The sequence below is a fragment of the Bidens hawaiensis genome, unplaced genomic scaffold (genome assembly GCF_021521415.1).
Source record: "Bidens hawaiensis isolate Kalapana, Puna unplaced genomic scaffold, B.hawaiensis_p1.1 tig00039988_1, whole genome shotgun sequence".
Taxonomy (NCBI): domain Eukaryota; kingdom Viridiplantae; phylum Streptophyta; class Magnoliopsida; order Asterales; family Asteraceae; genus Bidens; species Bidens hawaiensis.
This window is the reverse complement of record NW_027497038.1, coordinates 129,117-145,431: the sequence shown is the minus strand read 5'-3', so window position 1 is coordinate 145,431 and position 16,315 is coordinate 129,117. Positions and strand designations below refer to the sequence as shown.

The 16,315-nt window shown below is 33.9% G+C and overlaps 2 protein-coding genes across 2 annotated transcripts; one reads left to right on the top strand and one right to left on the bottom strand.

Annotated features, from left to right (window-relative positions):
- The first annotated feature begins 308 nt into the window (after positions 1-308).
- On the top strand, positions 309-7,520 carry LOC143591708 (protein root UVB sensitive 6-like). Its single transcript, XM_077071838.1, has 13 exons — positions 309-650; positions 2,241-2,339; positions 2,448-2,561; positions 4,173-4,244; positions 4,335-4,445; positions 4,529-4,648; positions 4,771-4,872; positions 4,963-5,035; positions 5,212-5,295; positions 5,883-5,947; positions 6,055-6,156; positions 6,251-6,430; positions 7,016-7,520. The coding sequence occupies exons 1-13, from the start codon at positions 339-341 to the stop codon at positions 7,079-7,081; spliced, it is 1,500 nt and encodes a 499-aa protein (XP_076927953.1). The 5' UTR covers positions 309-338; the 3' UTR covers positions 7,082-7,520.
- Positions 7,521-11,317: 3,797 nt separating this feature from the next.
- On the bottom strand, positions 11,318-14,595 carry LOC143591707 (calmodulin-binding protein 60 B-like). The gene is made up of 8 exons (XM_077071837.1): positions 14,485-14,595; positions 14,317-14,398; positions 14,155-14,207; positions 13,415-13,911; positions 13,131-13,291; positions 12,836-13,027; positions 11,887-12,022; positions 11,318-11,798 (listed from the first exon to the last, which is right to left on the bottom strand). The coding sequence occupies exons 1-8, from the start codon at positions 14,559-14,561 to the stop codon at positions 11,455-11,457; spliced, it is 1,542 nt and encodes a 513-aa protein (XP_076927952.1). The 5' UTR covers positions 14,562-14,595; the 3' UTR covers positions 11,318-11,454.
- Between the last annotated feature and the right edge of the window lie 1,720 nt (positions 14,596-16,315).

The window sequence follows — 16,315 nt, the reverse complement described above, 5'->3', positions numbered from 1 at the left end:
GACAAACAACCTCATAAATTTTAATATATTATAAACCACTAGCGTAACAAACTGAACACATACCGACCGGATTCCAGTCATGTTCCTAGTTAGTAGTTATTTATATATAAAAAATACGAGTAAATAAAAAAGGTCATGTCGAGTGGCACCGTTGTTTGAATTACGGAAGTAACCCTCTGTCGTGTCGTGGTGGTGTGATGTAAAGAAAAGAAAAGAAAAGAGTTATAAGACCGTACGCTTGTCAAAAGCCACCTGTATCCATTTTCTCCATCGTCAATTCCAAAGATCATTTCTTTCACTCCCATACACACACACACACACACACTGTAACCACCGCCATGAAACTCGACCGCCGTACCACCACCACGGACGCTCACCTCCTCGTCCGTGAAACTCTGAGAATCTCCGCCAATTTAGCCTCGTCGTGTCCGCCCTCGGTTCTTCCGCTATCGGAAGAAACTAGGTCACAGAGCTATGGACTAATTGAAGAGCAGTTTGTTGATGCCAGCTTGAGGTTGATCTGTTATGAGGAAATTGACGGACGGAGGTTTAAGTACGTGGCGCAAAACGATGGGAGTAAGACTAACTTCAGGAAGAGCTCCAATTCGATTCGTGCTGTTAGCTTGCAGTCTCGCAGAGCTCCTGCCGATGTAGGTTTATTATTCTTCAACGGTTAATTGATTGATTACTTGAAATGTTTATTTGTATACTGAAATTGTGCAAGTCAAATAGACCTATTTCTGTTATTGTTTTATAGTGAATATGAATTCGATTCATGCTGTTAGTTTGCAGTCTCGCTGAGCTACTGCGGATGTAGGTTTTATGTTCAATGCATTAGTGTTTTGTGTTGAATTTTTGTTTGATTGATGTTATTAGACGGTTTAAATGCTTGATGACTTGAAATGTTTTTTTTTTTTTTTTTTTTTTTGTAGTGAAATTGTGCAACTAAAATAGGCTTATTTCTGCTATTGTTTCTAGTGAATATGAATTTGATTTGTGCTGTTAGTTTGCAGTCTCACTGAGTTCCTGCAGATGTAGGCTTTGTATTCAATGCACTAGTGTTTACTGTTGAGTTTGTGGTTAGATTGATGTTATTTGAAGGTTAATTTGCTTGATAACGTGAAATGTTCGTTTGTATAGTGAAATTGTGCGAGTAAAATAGACATATTTCTCTAACTGTGTCACAGTAAACACAAATTTGAGAAAGGAGAGATATCTGTCCGTAACCGTTAACCACAGAAACAGTTGTTAATGACAGGAAAGTTATGAATGATTAGGTTAATTTAGCTTCTATGTATAGAATGTTATACTTCTTTTCAGTCTCGCCGAGTTTCTGCAGATGTAGGTTTTATCTTCAATGCATTGAATTTGTGTTTAGATTGATGTTATTTGCCAGTTAATTGATTGATTACTTTGAATGTTTATTTGTGTAGTGAAATTGTGCTAGCAAAATAGACATGGTTCTGTTATTGTGTCACAGTGAACACAAATTTGAGAAATGGAAGATATCGGTCCATAACCATTAACCATAATAGTTATGAAATATTAGGTTCATTTAGCTTTAATGTATAGAATGTTATACTTTGTTTGCAGTCTCGCCGAGCTCCTGCGGATGTTGGTTTTTCCTTCTCTCTTTCTCTCTTTAGAGAGAGTTGTGTGTTTTGTTTTGTCTTCAATGCACTAGTATTTACTGTTGAATTTGTGGTTAGATTGATTTGCCTGCTAATTGCTTAATAACTTGAAATATTCATTTGTATAGTGAAATTGTGTGACTAAAATAGACATATATCTGTTATCGTTAGAGTGAGTATGAATTTGAGAAGGGAGAGATACAGGTACATTTGCTTACAGTAAGGAACCACAGTAGCAATTGTTGATGATTGGAGAGTTAAATATATTGAAATTTTTGAAAGATTAGGCTAATTTAGGTTTTATGTGTAGCATGTTATACTTCTTTTAGCACAGAGGAGCTAAAGTGAGGAGAAATTACATGTTAATCTGAGTGTCTTACGCCTAGATATATTAATAAATATAAAGAGCAGAAAGTTAGGATTTTCTGTGGAACGGACTAACTAATAACTAGTTAGGACTTAGGATATAACATACTGGTAGTAGATGACAAGAAGATAAATGCATAAAACAAGCCCCTTGTATAAAGTAATTTATAAAATGTTCATGCGTGTATACACAAATATCAGTGTTGTCTGGTTATCGTGAACCATTGACACTGTGCATTGCAGGAGTTGATGGATTTTATACGATCCTATGTGGTTCCAGAAGGATTTCCCGACAGTGTTAGCCCTTCATACGTTCCCTACATGACATGGAGAGCTTTAAAGGTACACTAATTGGATCATAAGGATGAATAATCTTATGTGACACCATGTAATTTGGTGTTATGCACTCATGATGATCCCTTGACATTTGTGTATGTATGATTAATATAGCATTTCTTTGGTGGAGCAATGGGTGTCTTTACCACACAAGCACTTCTACATTCTGTTGGTGTTGCTAAAAGCCAATCTATGCCTGGTGCTGTTGCTATCAATTGGATTATCAAGGTAATGGTGGATGACAGTTGATATGTCTTGGTTTTTGTCAATCTATAAACTGAGGCTTGAAATCTTTATGAAGGCCATTAAAATGAAAGTTGCCTTCTTACTACTTAACACAGCATTATATGAAATGATACTACTTTTAGTGGTCAAGTTTTGTATCCTTAATGTACTACTTGTTGCTCCTTGTAAGGTTAACTTCACTTGCCACACTAGGCCTGTAAACAAACAGAGCATGTTCGGGTTCGCTCATTTAAGTTTAACCAAACAAACAATCTAACAAGAACTATTTAGTGAATGGAGTTTTATTGTTTGTGTTCACTTGTTAAGAAAATGATTAGAGGTGGCAATGTGAGTGGGTTGGGTTGGATTTGGGTGATGGGCTAGAATGGGTATGGGTCAGGATGGGTATGGGGTCAGGATGGATTTTTAAAATATAGGGTTAGGATGGGTATGGGTCAAAATGGGTAAAGATAACCCATCTTGACCCAAGTGAAGGTTAAAATACAAAGGGTTTCAAAAACCCCTCAAAAGAAAATTCAATTAAATTAATAAAAAAATTAACAACTCAAAATATAAATCAAAAACGCAAAATGTAAATAACTAAAATATTTCCTCCTTCATCCTCGTTCAAAAAAAAAAACTTGGTTTTGTATCGGCTCAGGTTCGATTTTTTTGGGGTTTTTTTTCGGTTCGGTTTTTTTTTTTTCATTTCGGTCGGTTTCGGTATATGTTCGGTTTCAATGATTTTGGTTTTGATTTCTCGGTTTCTATTCGGTTTTGTGGGCTTTGTTTAAAATAAAATTGGATTGAGCCTGTTTTAGTCCATCCTAACCCATAAACAAACCCATTCTAACCCATAACCAAAAGTCACTAGCATTTCCCCAACCCATCTTGACCTCCTTGGAAAATTCTTTTGATCCATCCTAACCCATTCCAATTTTAAAACTTATCCATATTGACCCAAAACAACCAATTTGGGTTTGTTTTGCCACCCCTAAAAATGATCGTGTTCGTGTTTGTTTGTGTCCATTCGTTCGTTAACAGTATAAACAAACTGTTCATGAATGTAATGGATGAACATAACTGAGCTGTAACCAGTTATGGCCTAAAAAGTTATTAAAACTAAACTAAATTGTAATGGGCCTAAAATAATTTAAATGGATATATTAAGAAATGTTAACGAATGAGAATAAATAAAGGTAAACAAATGAACATAAACAAATTTAAATGAATGAATGTTCACAGGAATAAATGAACATAAACAAATAATTTTCAAACCTTTTTTTTTCATGATTTTTCATTTATTAAATCAGCAAACTTGAACGAATATCCCTTCTGAACAGTTCACGAACGGTTCATTGAACGTTCGGTTTGTTTACAGGCTTATGCAGCTCCAAATCTTTCCTCTTTTTTGATGATTGTGTGCTAAGGTTCCATCTTGATGATCCCACTGAATTGTGTTGCAATTTCATATGCTGAACATGCTAGTTCCGATTATTTTTTGTGTTCATTTGATGGTAAAAGTTAGGATATTCTAAAAAAGATAAGAGTATAAACCGATAAACAAATACTGCTGCATATATACTAAGAGGTTTTTATATGCTTGATATGCAGGATGGTTCTGGGCGCATTGGCAAAATGCTTTTTTCCCGACAAGGAAAGAAATTTGATTATGATTTAAAGCAGGTGATTTTTCTGTTTGAAGGGTTATCTCCATGATCTGTGTTTTTTAATTTCAAAAATATCACAAATCTGGTTATTTTATATTTTCTTTAGCTTCGATTATCTGGTGACCTTCTGATGGAGTTGGGTGCTGGTGTAGAGTTGGCAACTGCAGCTGCACCACACCTCTTTCTGCCTCTTGCCTGCGCTGCAAATGTTGCAAAGGTTTGTCTCAATTTATGAAGTCATTCATGCCTTTATTCTGAAACTAACTATCATGTTTTAAAATGATTTTGTTTTGATTGTAGAATGTTGCTGCTGTTACATCAACATCGACCCGTACCCCAATATACAAAGCCTTTGCAATGGGTGAAAACATAGGTGATGTTACTGCTAAAGGAGAATGTGTTGGCAATGTGGCAGACCTGGTATGATCTATGTAACTTGAGCTTTCAAAATTCTAACAAAATCATTCTGATATGCATGATTGATATGCATGCCTCAAGACTATATTATCTTTGAATTGAGTGCATTCTTTGTATGTCTCTAGTTGGGAACAGGATTGAGCATCATCATAGCTAAAAGAAATCCTTCTTTGTTCACCACATTTGCTCTACTCTCTTGTGGATACCTTTTCAGCTCTTATCGTGAGGTAAAGTCGTTCTAAGCTGGTAACTCTCTTTATTTTCTTTCATTTAACCTTTTTTCTGGCATTAATCTCATTACCTTTTCACTTGACCAGGTCAAATCTGTGGTATTGCGTACACTGAACCGCGCAAGGTTCACTGTGGCAGTTGAATCGTTTCTTAAGACAGGTTAGTATGTTGAACATATGTTTAATATTTGTTTACTAGTAATATTTTGCTCTTTCACAAATGCTCTTATCTGTTTGATTCTTAAATAAACGTATATTTACCAACTAACTCAATGCTGTTTGTAACCCAGACAAAACTCTCAAGTATGTTATCTGATAATTTTGTTCATGTTTCAGGGAGCGTCCCCACTTTACAGGAAGGAAACATGATGGAAACAGTATTCAATTTCCCATGGTGCAAAGATGGGCCTGTTGTTCTTGGTATATATTTTTATTAACTGTTTGTGATTTATGTCGTTAGGCCTGAAGGCGAACAGAATGAACACAAACTGAGCATGTAAAATTAACGGACAAATGATCAAACACGGACAGTAAAATGGACGGGGTTTCTTGCTCTTGTTTGTTTGTTAAGAAATTGAACGTGTTCACACATACTCTTATGTTTGTTCATTAATTAACAGTATAAACAAACAGTTCACAGACATAATTGAACGTAGATGAACGGACATAGCTGAGCTAAACCAATTAAAAGTAAATGTGAACAACGATATGTTGAACATAAAAAGTTATTAAAACCAGACTAGTAAAAGGCCTTAATCCTGTAAATGAGTATGTAAACGATTTTGAAAGAACGGGCATAAAGAATTTAAACAAATAACATAAACAAACATAAATGAACGAAGGGTCTATATGTTCATGTCCATTTGTTTAACTAAATGAACATTTTTTTGTTCATGTTCGTTTCTTTATTATATATGCAAAGTTCACCGAACGTTTGGTTCGTTTACAGGCCTAGTGTTTGTTCTTGTGTTATTTCATGGGTGATGTGTTTTAACACTGAGTTTCAGGTTCAAGATTTAAGGATGCATTTCAAGATGCAAACTCGTTTTATGACGTGGGGCCCGTCTTTGAGGTACCCATTTCTTTTTCAGTTAGTAATGTTGATGGTTGATGCTTTCTAAACACTGTACATGAACCTCAGTGGCTATTTGTTCTATTCTTTTTTATTTTTATTGGCAGAAAGAGAGATATGTAGTGTCCTATAATCCTTTAAAAGGGAATATATACGCGGTGCTAAAGGATAAAGCAAAATCGGATGATATATTGAAAGCAGCTTTCCATGTGAGTAAAGAAGTCATGTTGGATTATGGATACTCGGTTTATTTTGTATTTTTAAGAATAAACTGATTCTAAGTTAAACTCCTATGCAATTCAGGCGCATGTGCTTCTCTACATTCTTAAATCATCAAAACACATCCAGGTGTCAAATGAATATACAAGCGGTGATCGATCAACTTTGCTGCCAACATCTGCAGATCTTCAAGCTCATGTGACAGAATCATATAGCATGGTGTCTGCTTTATATGAACCTTTCAAGAGCAAAGCTAAAGAACAGGTAAGAGTTAAATTTAGTTATCTTTTCCTCTTTTATTCTGATAACTTTCTTAACTGTTATTTTTGCATATAAAAGTTGGGGTGATACAGGCCTGGTCCCCAAAACCGAACCTATGACTGATGTTTTGTTGCTCGTCAATTTTAGTTATGAACGGTTTGGTTTTTGGTCACGGAAGAACAGGTTTTAGTGAATTTGAATAGTGTCCGGTTAACCGGGGATTTTTTGGCCTGGGTCAATTTAAGACCTGTTTCTGTTATTAAATCAAATCAAGTTTTTGGTCAAGTAAACAGTAGCAAACCTGTTAATATATAGGGGAGGAAAGGGATGTATAATTTTTAAAATTTGTGACGACGACCCTCTCATTCGTCAACTGATTCTAGTTGGTTTTTGCTATTCTACATTTTATTGTTTTTAGTAATATTAAGGGTGTAAACGAGCCGAGCCTGGGCCCTGGACTCGCCTAATCTCATCTCTATATCTACATCTCAAGCTTGGCTTGTTAACCACATTTAGTTACAAAAATGTGAGGCATGTTTGTGGCTTTTAACAACATTGATCATAACATTTGGCTGACACTTTGTGCAGGGATGGGTGATGTCGGATTCTCTTTTAAATCCGGGCCGTGCTCGGATATGTGAACAATATAGATAAGAGCGTGTTGCACAGGAAGCGGAAGAGCCCAGAATACAAGTTGTTTATAGTGCTTATGACATTAATAACAGGTATAGAAATAAACATTAATTCTGTTTCATCATACTTAAGTTATTGTTTTTTTTTTAAGAATCAGGCATTCGGGCCTAGTCGGGTTTGTATATGTAAACAGTTTTTTATAACTTTTGTTGTTAGCTATAGCCTATATGTGCACGTAAGAGTTGCAACTATTTACAACCTGTTGGCCCGTTTAATTAAACGGGTTACATGAAATGTGTTCTTGCATGATTTGAAGTGTTTCATGAATGGCTTGCGTGATTTTAATTGTATTCAGACAAATAATTATATTTGCATTGTTGGGGTTCTGTAAGTTACTATTTTCAATCTGCCAACTTTAGCCCATAACCTGACCAATGTTAGGAAAAGGTTGTATGTCCCTTTGACTGATTTACAGGTTTTTTTAAACGATCAACTAATAAAGCCTCGTTACCCGGGGTATCTCAATGGCCTCGTAGGCCCGTAATCACAAACAGCGTTCGATGGCCAAGCCCACCATTTTCTGTTTCGGGGAAAACCGGTCGCCCAAAGGCCCACTATGGTAAAACCCATTTAGGATTGGATTCGAACTTGAGACCAAACCCAAAACCCTTTGGGATCAGATTTACTTATTTACATAATATTTTTAATTTTATTTTCTGTTCATTAATTTGTTTAAATTTTAAACAAATATTTTGATGGTGGTAATACATTAAATTTACTTCATAAATCAGGAAGTTTATGCTCTAGCTACTTGTATAGTGAATAAATTTGCTCTAAAGTAGTTTACGATTAATATTGGGTCATGATAGATATATTCATACAAGAGTCCAAAGAACTCAACCGATCAACCTGAGACATTGATGATCACTTTGTATAGAGTTATATCAAGGTTTATATAATTGTTGAAGATTTTGTTAGCAGTACAATCATACAAAGATTGATAATATAAGCATGAATAATACTAGTGTCCTACTACGTATTATAGAAGAAAAGGTCTTAATAGATAAAGCCGGGTGCCTAATGAGATTGAGAATCTAAATCACGAAACAGCGTGACATAATCCAATTAAAAATGTGTGATGTATGTGGAGCCGTGGAGGGTATGCATAACACCATCCAATTGAAAATGTGTGGTGTGGAGGGTATGCATAACACCAGCCTAGTCCTCAAGGTTAAAAAGTGTATTTGAGTCGATTTTGTTGGGTCGCATTTCACTGAAAAACTTCTGGACATATTGGGCCGAGTTGGGTGATTTGGATTGATTTAATTCGACTAGGACCGATTTTGACCGACGTTGAGTTGGGCGATTTGGACCTTTATCCGACTAGGACTGATTTTGACCGACGGGCGCCTAGAGCCTCCTATTAGCCAAAATCGAGGCACTTGCGGTCTGCATAGCGCCTAGGCGTCGATTAATCGGCCGCCTAGGCCGATTTTTACAACACTGCATGCTTTAAGGATTTAAGGGGAAAGTTAACGTACAAATGAAATTAACCTGCTAATTGTGAGAATCAAGTAGATTAATTATATATACAAGTAGAATAATTATATAATTACATCATAGAGTTATTATGTAATTACTCTATGATGTAAATCAAGTAGAGTAATTATGTAATTACATCACAGAGTATTTATGTAATTACTGTAATTACATAAATCTGTAATTACTGTAATTACATAATTACTCTACTTGTATATATAATTTGATGCAGGAGCATCCACTGAAGCCAACCCGAATCCGAACTTGGAGCCCGACCCGAAGCCCATTATCCAGAGCTATCAGAGGCGTTGCGGAAGAGTTGCATAGGAAAGGAAAGGAACTAAAGGCCCGATGATTTTGGAGTTAATTTTAATTTAAATTTTGGTTTATTTTGTTATTTTTTTGAAAGATTCTAGTTGGTTGCATTTTCCTATTTTGGGAGACTTTGTTTCTTTTATTGGCATGGACGAGATTTGGACAACCAGTTTTTGGTTTTTACTTTGAAATAATAATCTCTGCCTATTTGGAGAGAACTCTTTGATTACTTGTATTTTGGCCATTTGATTGCGTCACGATTGCATCATATTTACTCTACTTGATTCTCACAATTAACACATTAATTTCATTTGTATTTGATTCAGACCTAGGATTTAAGAATGTGAGACATTATTTACATTTTTTTGAACGATTAATCAATTAAAAATAAACCAACAATCTAATACTAACAAGTTGCTAGCCGCCTATTCGAACCCTTACAGCATTACAGAGTTAAAATCTACCCAGCTTTCCTAATTTAAGCTTAGATTTCGTGACCTATTCTACACCCATATATAGCTTAACGTCTTTATTTCTCCTATCATGCTATTTAAGTTTACCGCCTTAAAATTACCTCATTTATAGCTTTCCAGACGCAGTATATTTACATATATTTATCACTAGGTTATGTACCCGTGTCTTACACGGGCTGGACAACTTAAATTTTGTAAGTGATAACTCTTGATAAATAAAGTGAAGTAATACATTAAAAATAAATCATAAATGTCTAAATACTTCTTTCAATACAACATTAGATAATACAGTAGCAACAAAAGTAAAATAGTATTATGAGAACATAAACGGTACAATCGAAACAATACGAACCAACCATCAATAGAAGAAAATGTTCGATTAGTTGAAGAATGTACAGTTAAGGAGAATCAATAAGGTTTTGATCGACAAAATATGGATAGAAAGAAAGATATTACGGTTACAGGTGAAGAGAAGGCGGATCAGGTTCAATTAAAGATCCACGTGTTTTTAACAATGAACCCGTTTAATAATGAAAATGTTCAGTTTATAAAAATGTTTATAAATAAATCTAACATTTTTTAAAAATATATAAAATACGTTTTGTAAAAGCAATTATAGAAATTATTAAACAAAAAATATATAAAAAAACTTTAAAAAGTATATATAACTAATAGGAGAGAGAGGCGAGAAGAAAGAATAATAATTAATAAAAGAATGACATGTGGCATGATAAAACATTTATTTAGTATATAGTATAGATTTGTATTAGATGTTCATAGACCATTTATCCACTCATATCATTTGTGATTTTGTGATTAGACCATTATGTCTCCGTAGTCCAGTGTTACCATTTTGAGCGGGTCAGACTTCAACAAATTAATGAAGAAGGAGACTAGGAGTTGGGATATATTTTTTTTTTCATAATTTTCATTCCTCTATATTATATTGGAAATGGCCTATAAGCATACAAACATAAATGAGCTTAAACGAATTCAAGCCCAAACTCGTGCCTATGTTGGAGCTTATTTAATAAATGAGCATGAGCCTCACATTTTTATTTTGACTAAGCTTGCGAGTCTAAACGAGCCTTTTATATATGTAAGTTTAGTTTAATATATTAAATGTAAATTTGCATAATAATTAGTACTGTATATTATAATATGATAAACATAACTAAGTAATATATATATCATGTCGTAAGTAAAATTCTAATAATAAAAATATATAAAGTATATATAAGTTATATTAATAAAATAACTAGTTAAGTGATAAATAACAAAAATGAGCCGAGCTCGGGCGTGGCTAGGCTCGTTCACACCCCTTGGTTGGTTAATACTAAGTTGTATTCGTGTTTGTGTATATGCTAATCTGGTCATTCTTTGAAGGTTGTAGAATCATTGAACGAGCTGGTCATTCTTTCGTCCTTGTGATTGATCAGGTCAGAAATCCGTCTGCTGCGTTGACCTTTTGTGGTCAACTGTTTTCATATAACTAGATTGCACTTATTTGAAAAAGATCAGGGAACTATTGTTGCAATATTCAGAATGGTGTGAAGGCCTCAAACAGCTACAAAAGGTTTATAATTATATTTACTGCATTAGTTACTAAGAATTTTATATCGCTCACTGAAATGAAATTTGCAGGCGGAGCGAAGTCAGGAAAAAGGGGGGATGGTAATGTGTGCTACAATACTAGTTATCATGTGCTTTGTAATGCTGGTTCTGTTGAATTCTTTTCTGATATCAAGTATTCCCTTACAAAATTACCGTTCTGCCCTCCCGGAAACACAGTTTTGTTTCTTTATGTACTTTCCAACAAGTGTAGTTAGAGATGTAATTAGAATGAGATTGCACATTGATTATGTGTATAATAAAGATATACAAACTAATGGTTTAATGAATATTTTGACCAAATTCTTATAAGAATTAAGAAGCATACAACCCTTAACACCATGTAAAATATTTACATCAACCATGATACAAGAGAAGACCAACTGATCAAGCCGTGGCGATCGCAGACTCACAGATCCAGCCACATAACAATATTATTACAACCAACCACCAAATCTAAACCAAAAAATCAATATACGAATCCACCTCGGCTATCTTTTTTGCAGCCACGCCTCGCCTAACCGAACCCCATTTTAGTGCAGCGCGAATCTTGCACCACCTAGCCCTCGGTGACCCGTTTCTTGAAAAACAAATCCCAACATCTATTTGTTGGTTACTTGGATCAATGAACAGTTCATTTCCTTGCCATAGAATTTGAGAATTAATATCATTTGTTACATTTTGAAGATTATTATTGTATTCTTTGATTATAAAACTGTTCCTTAAAGCAGAAGAAAAATATCCCATGTTACAAGGATCTTGAACTTGCATGCCATCATAAACTTGCATTTCAACTTCATCTGTTTAGCGTAAAGTCTCATTAAAACCGACACCAATATAGCAAACGCGTATTGGATTAAAATGTAAACCGGGAAAGATGATGCATACCTAAAGTTGAAGATTTAAGATGGTAATGATGTTGGTTAGGCATCATCACAGGTGCTCCGAAAACAGATGGTGCATCTATTGGTACCATCCCTGCAAAGGTTTTGTGAACTTGCTGCTTTAACGCTTCCACCACAGGCTGCAAATGAACATAACATTGGTTAATGTCATAGAAAACTGAAATGAAAGTCGACCTTGTAGCTTTCTTAAAATGATGTGAAACATATAGGAGGGTAAACAAGCTGAGCTGCTCGTGAGCTACTCTCGAGTCCAGATCGGTGTATTAAATGCTTGAATTAAGCCCGAACGTTGTATGGTGAGCTTGATTAGGCTAATGACCTAAACGAGCCTCTTATTTATGCAAATATAATAATTTTTATCTAATATACCAATTATTATTATTATTATTATTTTTATTGATATTTAATTATGATAAAATAACTAAATAATATAGTATGTCATATAAATAGATATAATACATATAAAATATATTCATATATACACATAAATAAAATAATTAAATAAGTGGGGAATACAAAATATCCGAGCTCAAGCTTAAAATATGATTCATGAGTCGAGCTTGATCTTTAGACATATGAGCCCGAGCTTCATATAGTGAGCTCAACTAGGCTCTCGAACCTAAACAGGCCTCTTAATTATAAAAATACGGTATTTTTTATATAGTATACAAATTTATTATTATTATTATTATTATTATTATTATTATTATTATTATTATTTATAGTCGTGATAAAAAAAATAGATAACAACCAATTAATATAAACGATCCGAGTCCAAGCTTAAAAAATTATTCACGAGCCGAACTCAGGCTATAAACAGAGCTCAATACGAAACTGAGTTCAAGCTCAGACTCTCTTAAGTTAAATGAGAGCTCCAGGTCAACTCGACTCGGCTCATTAACACACCTAAAACATATAATCAAAAAGCATACCTTCTCAAGCGCGGAGAGAGGTATATGACTTTGGCCATCAAACGTTACACCAACGACCGTCAAAACAGAATCAAGCAAAACCATAATTCCATCTACGCCACATTTGTACATGTACAACTTGTCATCTAAAACACAATCTTTGGCATGCTTGATCATCGTCTCCCATGTCTTGTTAGATGGTCCGCCGAGTAACTATAATCATTCATACAACACAAAATCCGAGTGAATAACATAAAAAAAATTAACAATTTTAAAATAGTTAACTAACTAATATTATTATAATTGTTGTTGGTACCTTGCGCAGAACGGGCTCGTTGGTAGCATACATTTGCAGAAGGTCCTTGACAGTGAATATGCGGTGAGACGCCAATCGTTTATGAAAAACACCATCTTTTGCTATCTTTTCCAAACGCCAAATTTCGTCATCCAAAGATGGAGGATGGTGTTTCTTGTATGCTGAATCAAGAAAACAATGGTTAATTATGGTACTTAATATTTATTTATTTATTTGTTGAAACAAATCATGTATGTTGGTTTTTTATGGTATTAACAAGAGGGATAAAAAAAGAGTATTGTTACATTCTCCTCGGTGATCTTTGACTTTGAACGGTTGAGTTTTCGCTTCTCGAATCCTTGCGCCAACACAACTACCCTCCTTAACTTTTGCACCAATCATAAACTTACTACTCCTCCTCCAACTAGAATTATCAGTAAAACACAAGTCACCTATATCCGCGACACCATTTTCAAGACTAACCACCAAATCACCAGTGATCAACGGTCTTCTACCGTCCCTTGCACGTATGACTTTGTTATCAAAATCATTCTCGGCCCAATCTTGTTCGTCATCCGCACAAAAATCACCATCAAGAGCAACAATGCATACTTTCAACGACGAAAAGGGCCCGGTTGATACGATTTTATTTGTATTGATGTCAAATAATACTAGCTTCAAAGGAGTGTTGTTCTCGGATTGTATTTGAGTGTTGGTGAAGAATGTGGTGGGTAGTTTCGTTTGAAAACGAAGCTGTAACGATGTCTTCTTTTTACATGGCTCGAGTGCGTTGATAGAAGATCTGTGACGATAACATAATTGCAAAAATTGGAAATGAAATATATTAGTAATCCAGCAATATAGCATTTGTAATCATCATATGTAATACATTCATTATTTATATAGAAAATTAATAAGTTTTGTGAAACAAATCATGACTAGATATAATTCGACTAAATGACAGGCACAGACATGTACATGTGACAGAGATCGATAGAGTTGTTTAAAAACCTCGACTCGTAAGAGTTGTAGCTAGAGATCTAACCTGGGTAATGTAGAAAAGAATCTTTGAAAGGAACATTGAACCTCTTGTTGCACCTGAAAGAAGACAACATGTCAACTTTAATAATTAAACAAATGATAACAAAATCTCAAAACTCAAATAATCACATAACCACCGATTCAAGCACACAATTAATAGACTTACACATCTTCGGACTAATGGTTCCAACACCGAAGCAAGTACATCTTGCGATGAGATTAATCCGAGTAACAAGCTTTCAGTAAAACTGCAAAGAAATCAAAATCCCACTTTCAAAAATGTGTAAAACTCAAAAGAGTTCATATCAACTTAATAATAATAATAATAACTCACTTTGAAGATGTAATCCTTCTTTTTGTTTCCTGATTACTCTCTTCCTCCTCACAAAATGATCTCTTGTGTACCACCATTATATTATACACTCAAATAAATTACTATAATAATATAACTAATTTTGAAATCTTAGAAAGACGCTGATAACTATCAACTGCCCAACTACAAACTTATATATACATGAATATTTCTTTAATTAATAGGAAGCTCATAGGAAGCAACATGTGCTGAGTGTGTGTGTGTGTGTGGTTGTTGTACTTAATCAACACCATAACTAACTTACTATTTTCAAATTCTCCTGTTTATTTTTTTAAACTAAGTGTTAATTAATGAACAATCAGGCTACTGATTAAACTAGCAAACCGCGCACGGTAACTATAACTAACTTCTTGCTAGTGCTTTTTTTAATGAAATTGTCGTTTCACAAATAGAGATAGTAAAAGTTTCGTTAGTTAGACACAGTGGATCAAAAATCCCATGCGTGTTGTTCCAAAACGTGTTGCATTCGACCAAAAATATTTGAATTACATATTTATTAATTTTTTTATAAATTACATAAAATAAAATATAAAAAAAATTAGGAATTTGGTTCGGTTTTTCCGGTTTTCATTACATGCAAAACCAAAACCGAACCGATAGTTCGGTCTTACAAAAACATAAAACCAAACGGTCAGTTTGTGTTTCGCAGTTTCGGAACAATATATTCAAGTTCTCCTCTTAATTGTTAATTAATTTTTAAACTTAATAAATAATCAATTCTCATAATCTATGCCGTTAATAATATTTAGGAACTGCTTAAAGTAACAACCGCGTAAATGTTGAAAGGTACAAAACGAGTAACATGTCTTTATCATGCATATTTAATTCTGAAATAATTTGTAGGTACACTTTGATAAAAATACATTCAATGTAATTAAGCATGGCTAACTTGTGAGTTCTAAAAGTGGATAAAAAGACAATTTAAAATGTGTGAAATGGTGACTAGATTGATTGTGATTTAAGGATTAATGTTGTTTCGTGGAAGGTTCCTAGAAAACGCGTAAAGGATTTTGTTTTTTATTCGTTCGTTAAACCAAAAGTCGTCGTCAATGGTATTGGTACTAATTCAAAGGACAGGGTAACTTGGAGGCCAAGTTCTTTCTAAAACAAGTGCTTTTTATTATTTTTAAAACCTTTCTTTTTGTTGCTTAATGAGATGATTTATAAATTTTAATAGATAAAAGTTTGATTAAGCTTTTACTATATTTCGTTTTTTTGTTTATCTCATACATGGAAAAAAAAATAAAAAAGTATGACACGAGGTATAGCATATTGACATTCAGTTTCATATGTGATGATGAGGTTTCTCTCTACTTTGTTTGGATCTAACAAAGACAAAGGGAAAGGTTTGTGTTGTTGAGATATAGGTTTCGAGGTTATCACTTTAAACACATTCTGATCTTTTTGTTTATAGAAATGTGTGATTTGAAGACGACTTAACCATCATTATAACCTTTTTTAAAATGAAAAAAAAAAAATATATTAAACTAATGGCAACCAAACACTATATTAGATGGCTTTTTTTTTTTTTAATTCTACAATGAGTCAAATTTACTGTAATATCCTTGTATGTTTTAGATTGATAAATTTAATAAAGATTTAAGTGTCGTTTTAGTACACGTGGTTTGTTCAATTACGCAACTTTAGTATTATTTTTTATTTTTTTGCAAATGACTACTTCACGTTTCAAAAACATGCCATTATAGTACATTTTTTTAACTCCGTCTATTTTTGTCCGTTAATCTAAGGGTAAATTGGTAATTTTATTTATTTTTTCTTTTCCTTTAATCAC

Excerpts from the sequence above, each read along its gene's own strand:
- LOC143591708 (XM_077071838.1), top strand. The coding sequence starts at position 339 with ATGAAACTCGACCGCCGTACCACCACCACGGACGCTCACCTCCTCGTC. Across the intron at positions 2,562-4,172 it reads CTATCAATTGGATTATCAAG|GATGGTTCTGGGCGCATTGG; the intron begins GTAATGGTGGAT and ends CTTGATATGCAG. Across the intron at positions 6,157-6,250 it reads TATTGAAAGCAGCTTTCCAT|GCGCATGTGCTTCTCTACAT; the intron begins GTGAGTAAAGAA and ends TATGCAATTCAG.
- LOC143591707 (XM_077071837.1), bottom strand. The coding sequence starts at position 14,561 with ATGGTGGTACACAAGAGATCATTTTGTGAGGAGGAAGAGAGTAATCAG. Across the intron at positions 14,399-14,484 it reads AGAAGGATTACATCTTCAAA|TTTTACTGAAAGCTTGTTAC; the intron begins GTGAGTTATTAT and ends ATTTCTTTGCAG. Across the intron at positions 14,208-14,316 it reads AACCATTAGTCCGAAGATGT|GTGCAACAAGAGGTTCAATG; the intron begins GTAAGTCTATTA and ends GTCTTCTTTCAG.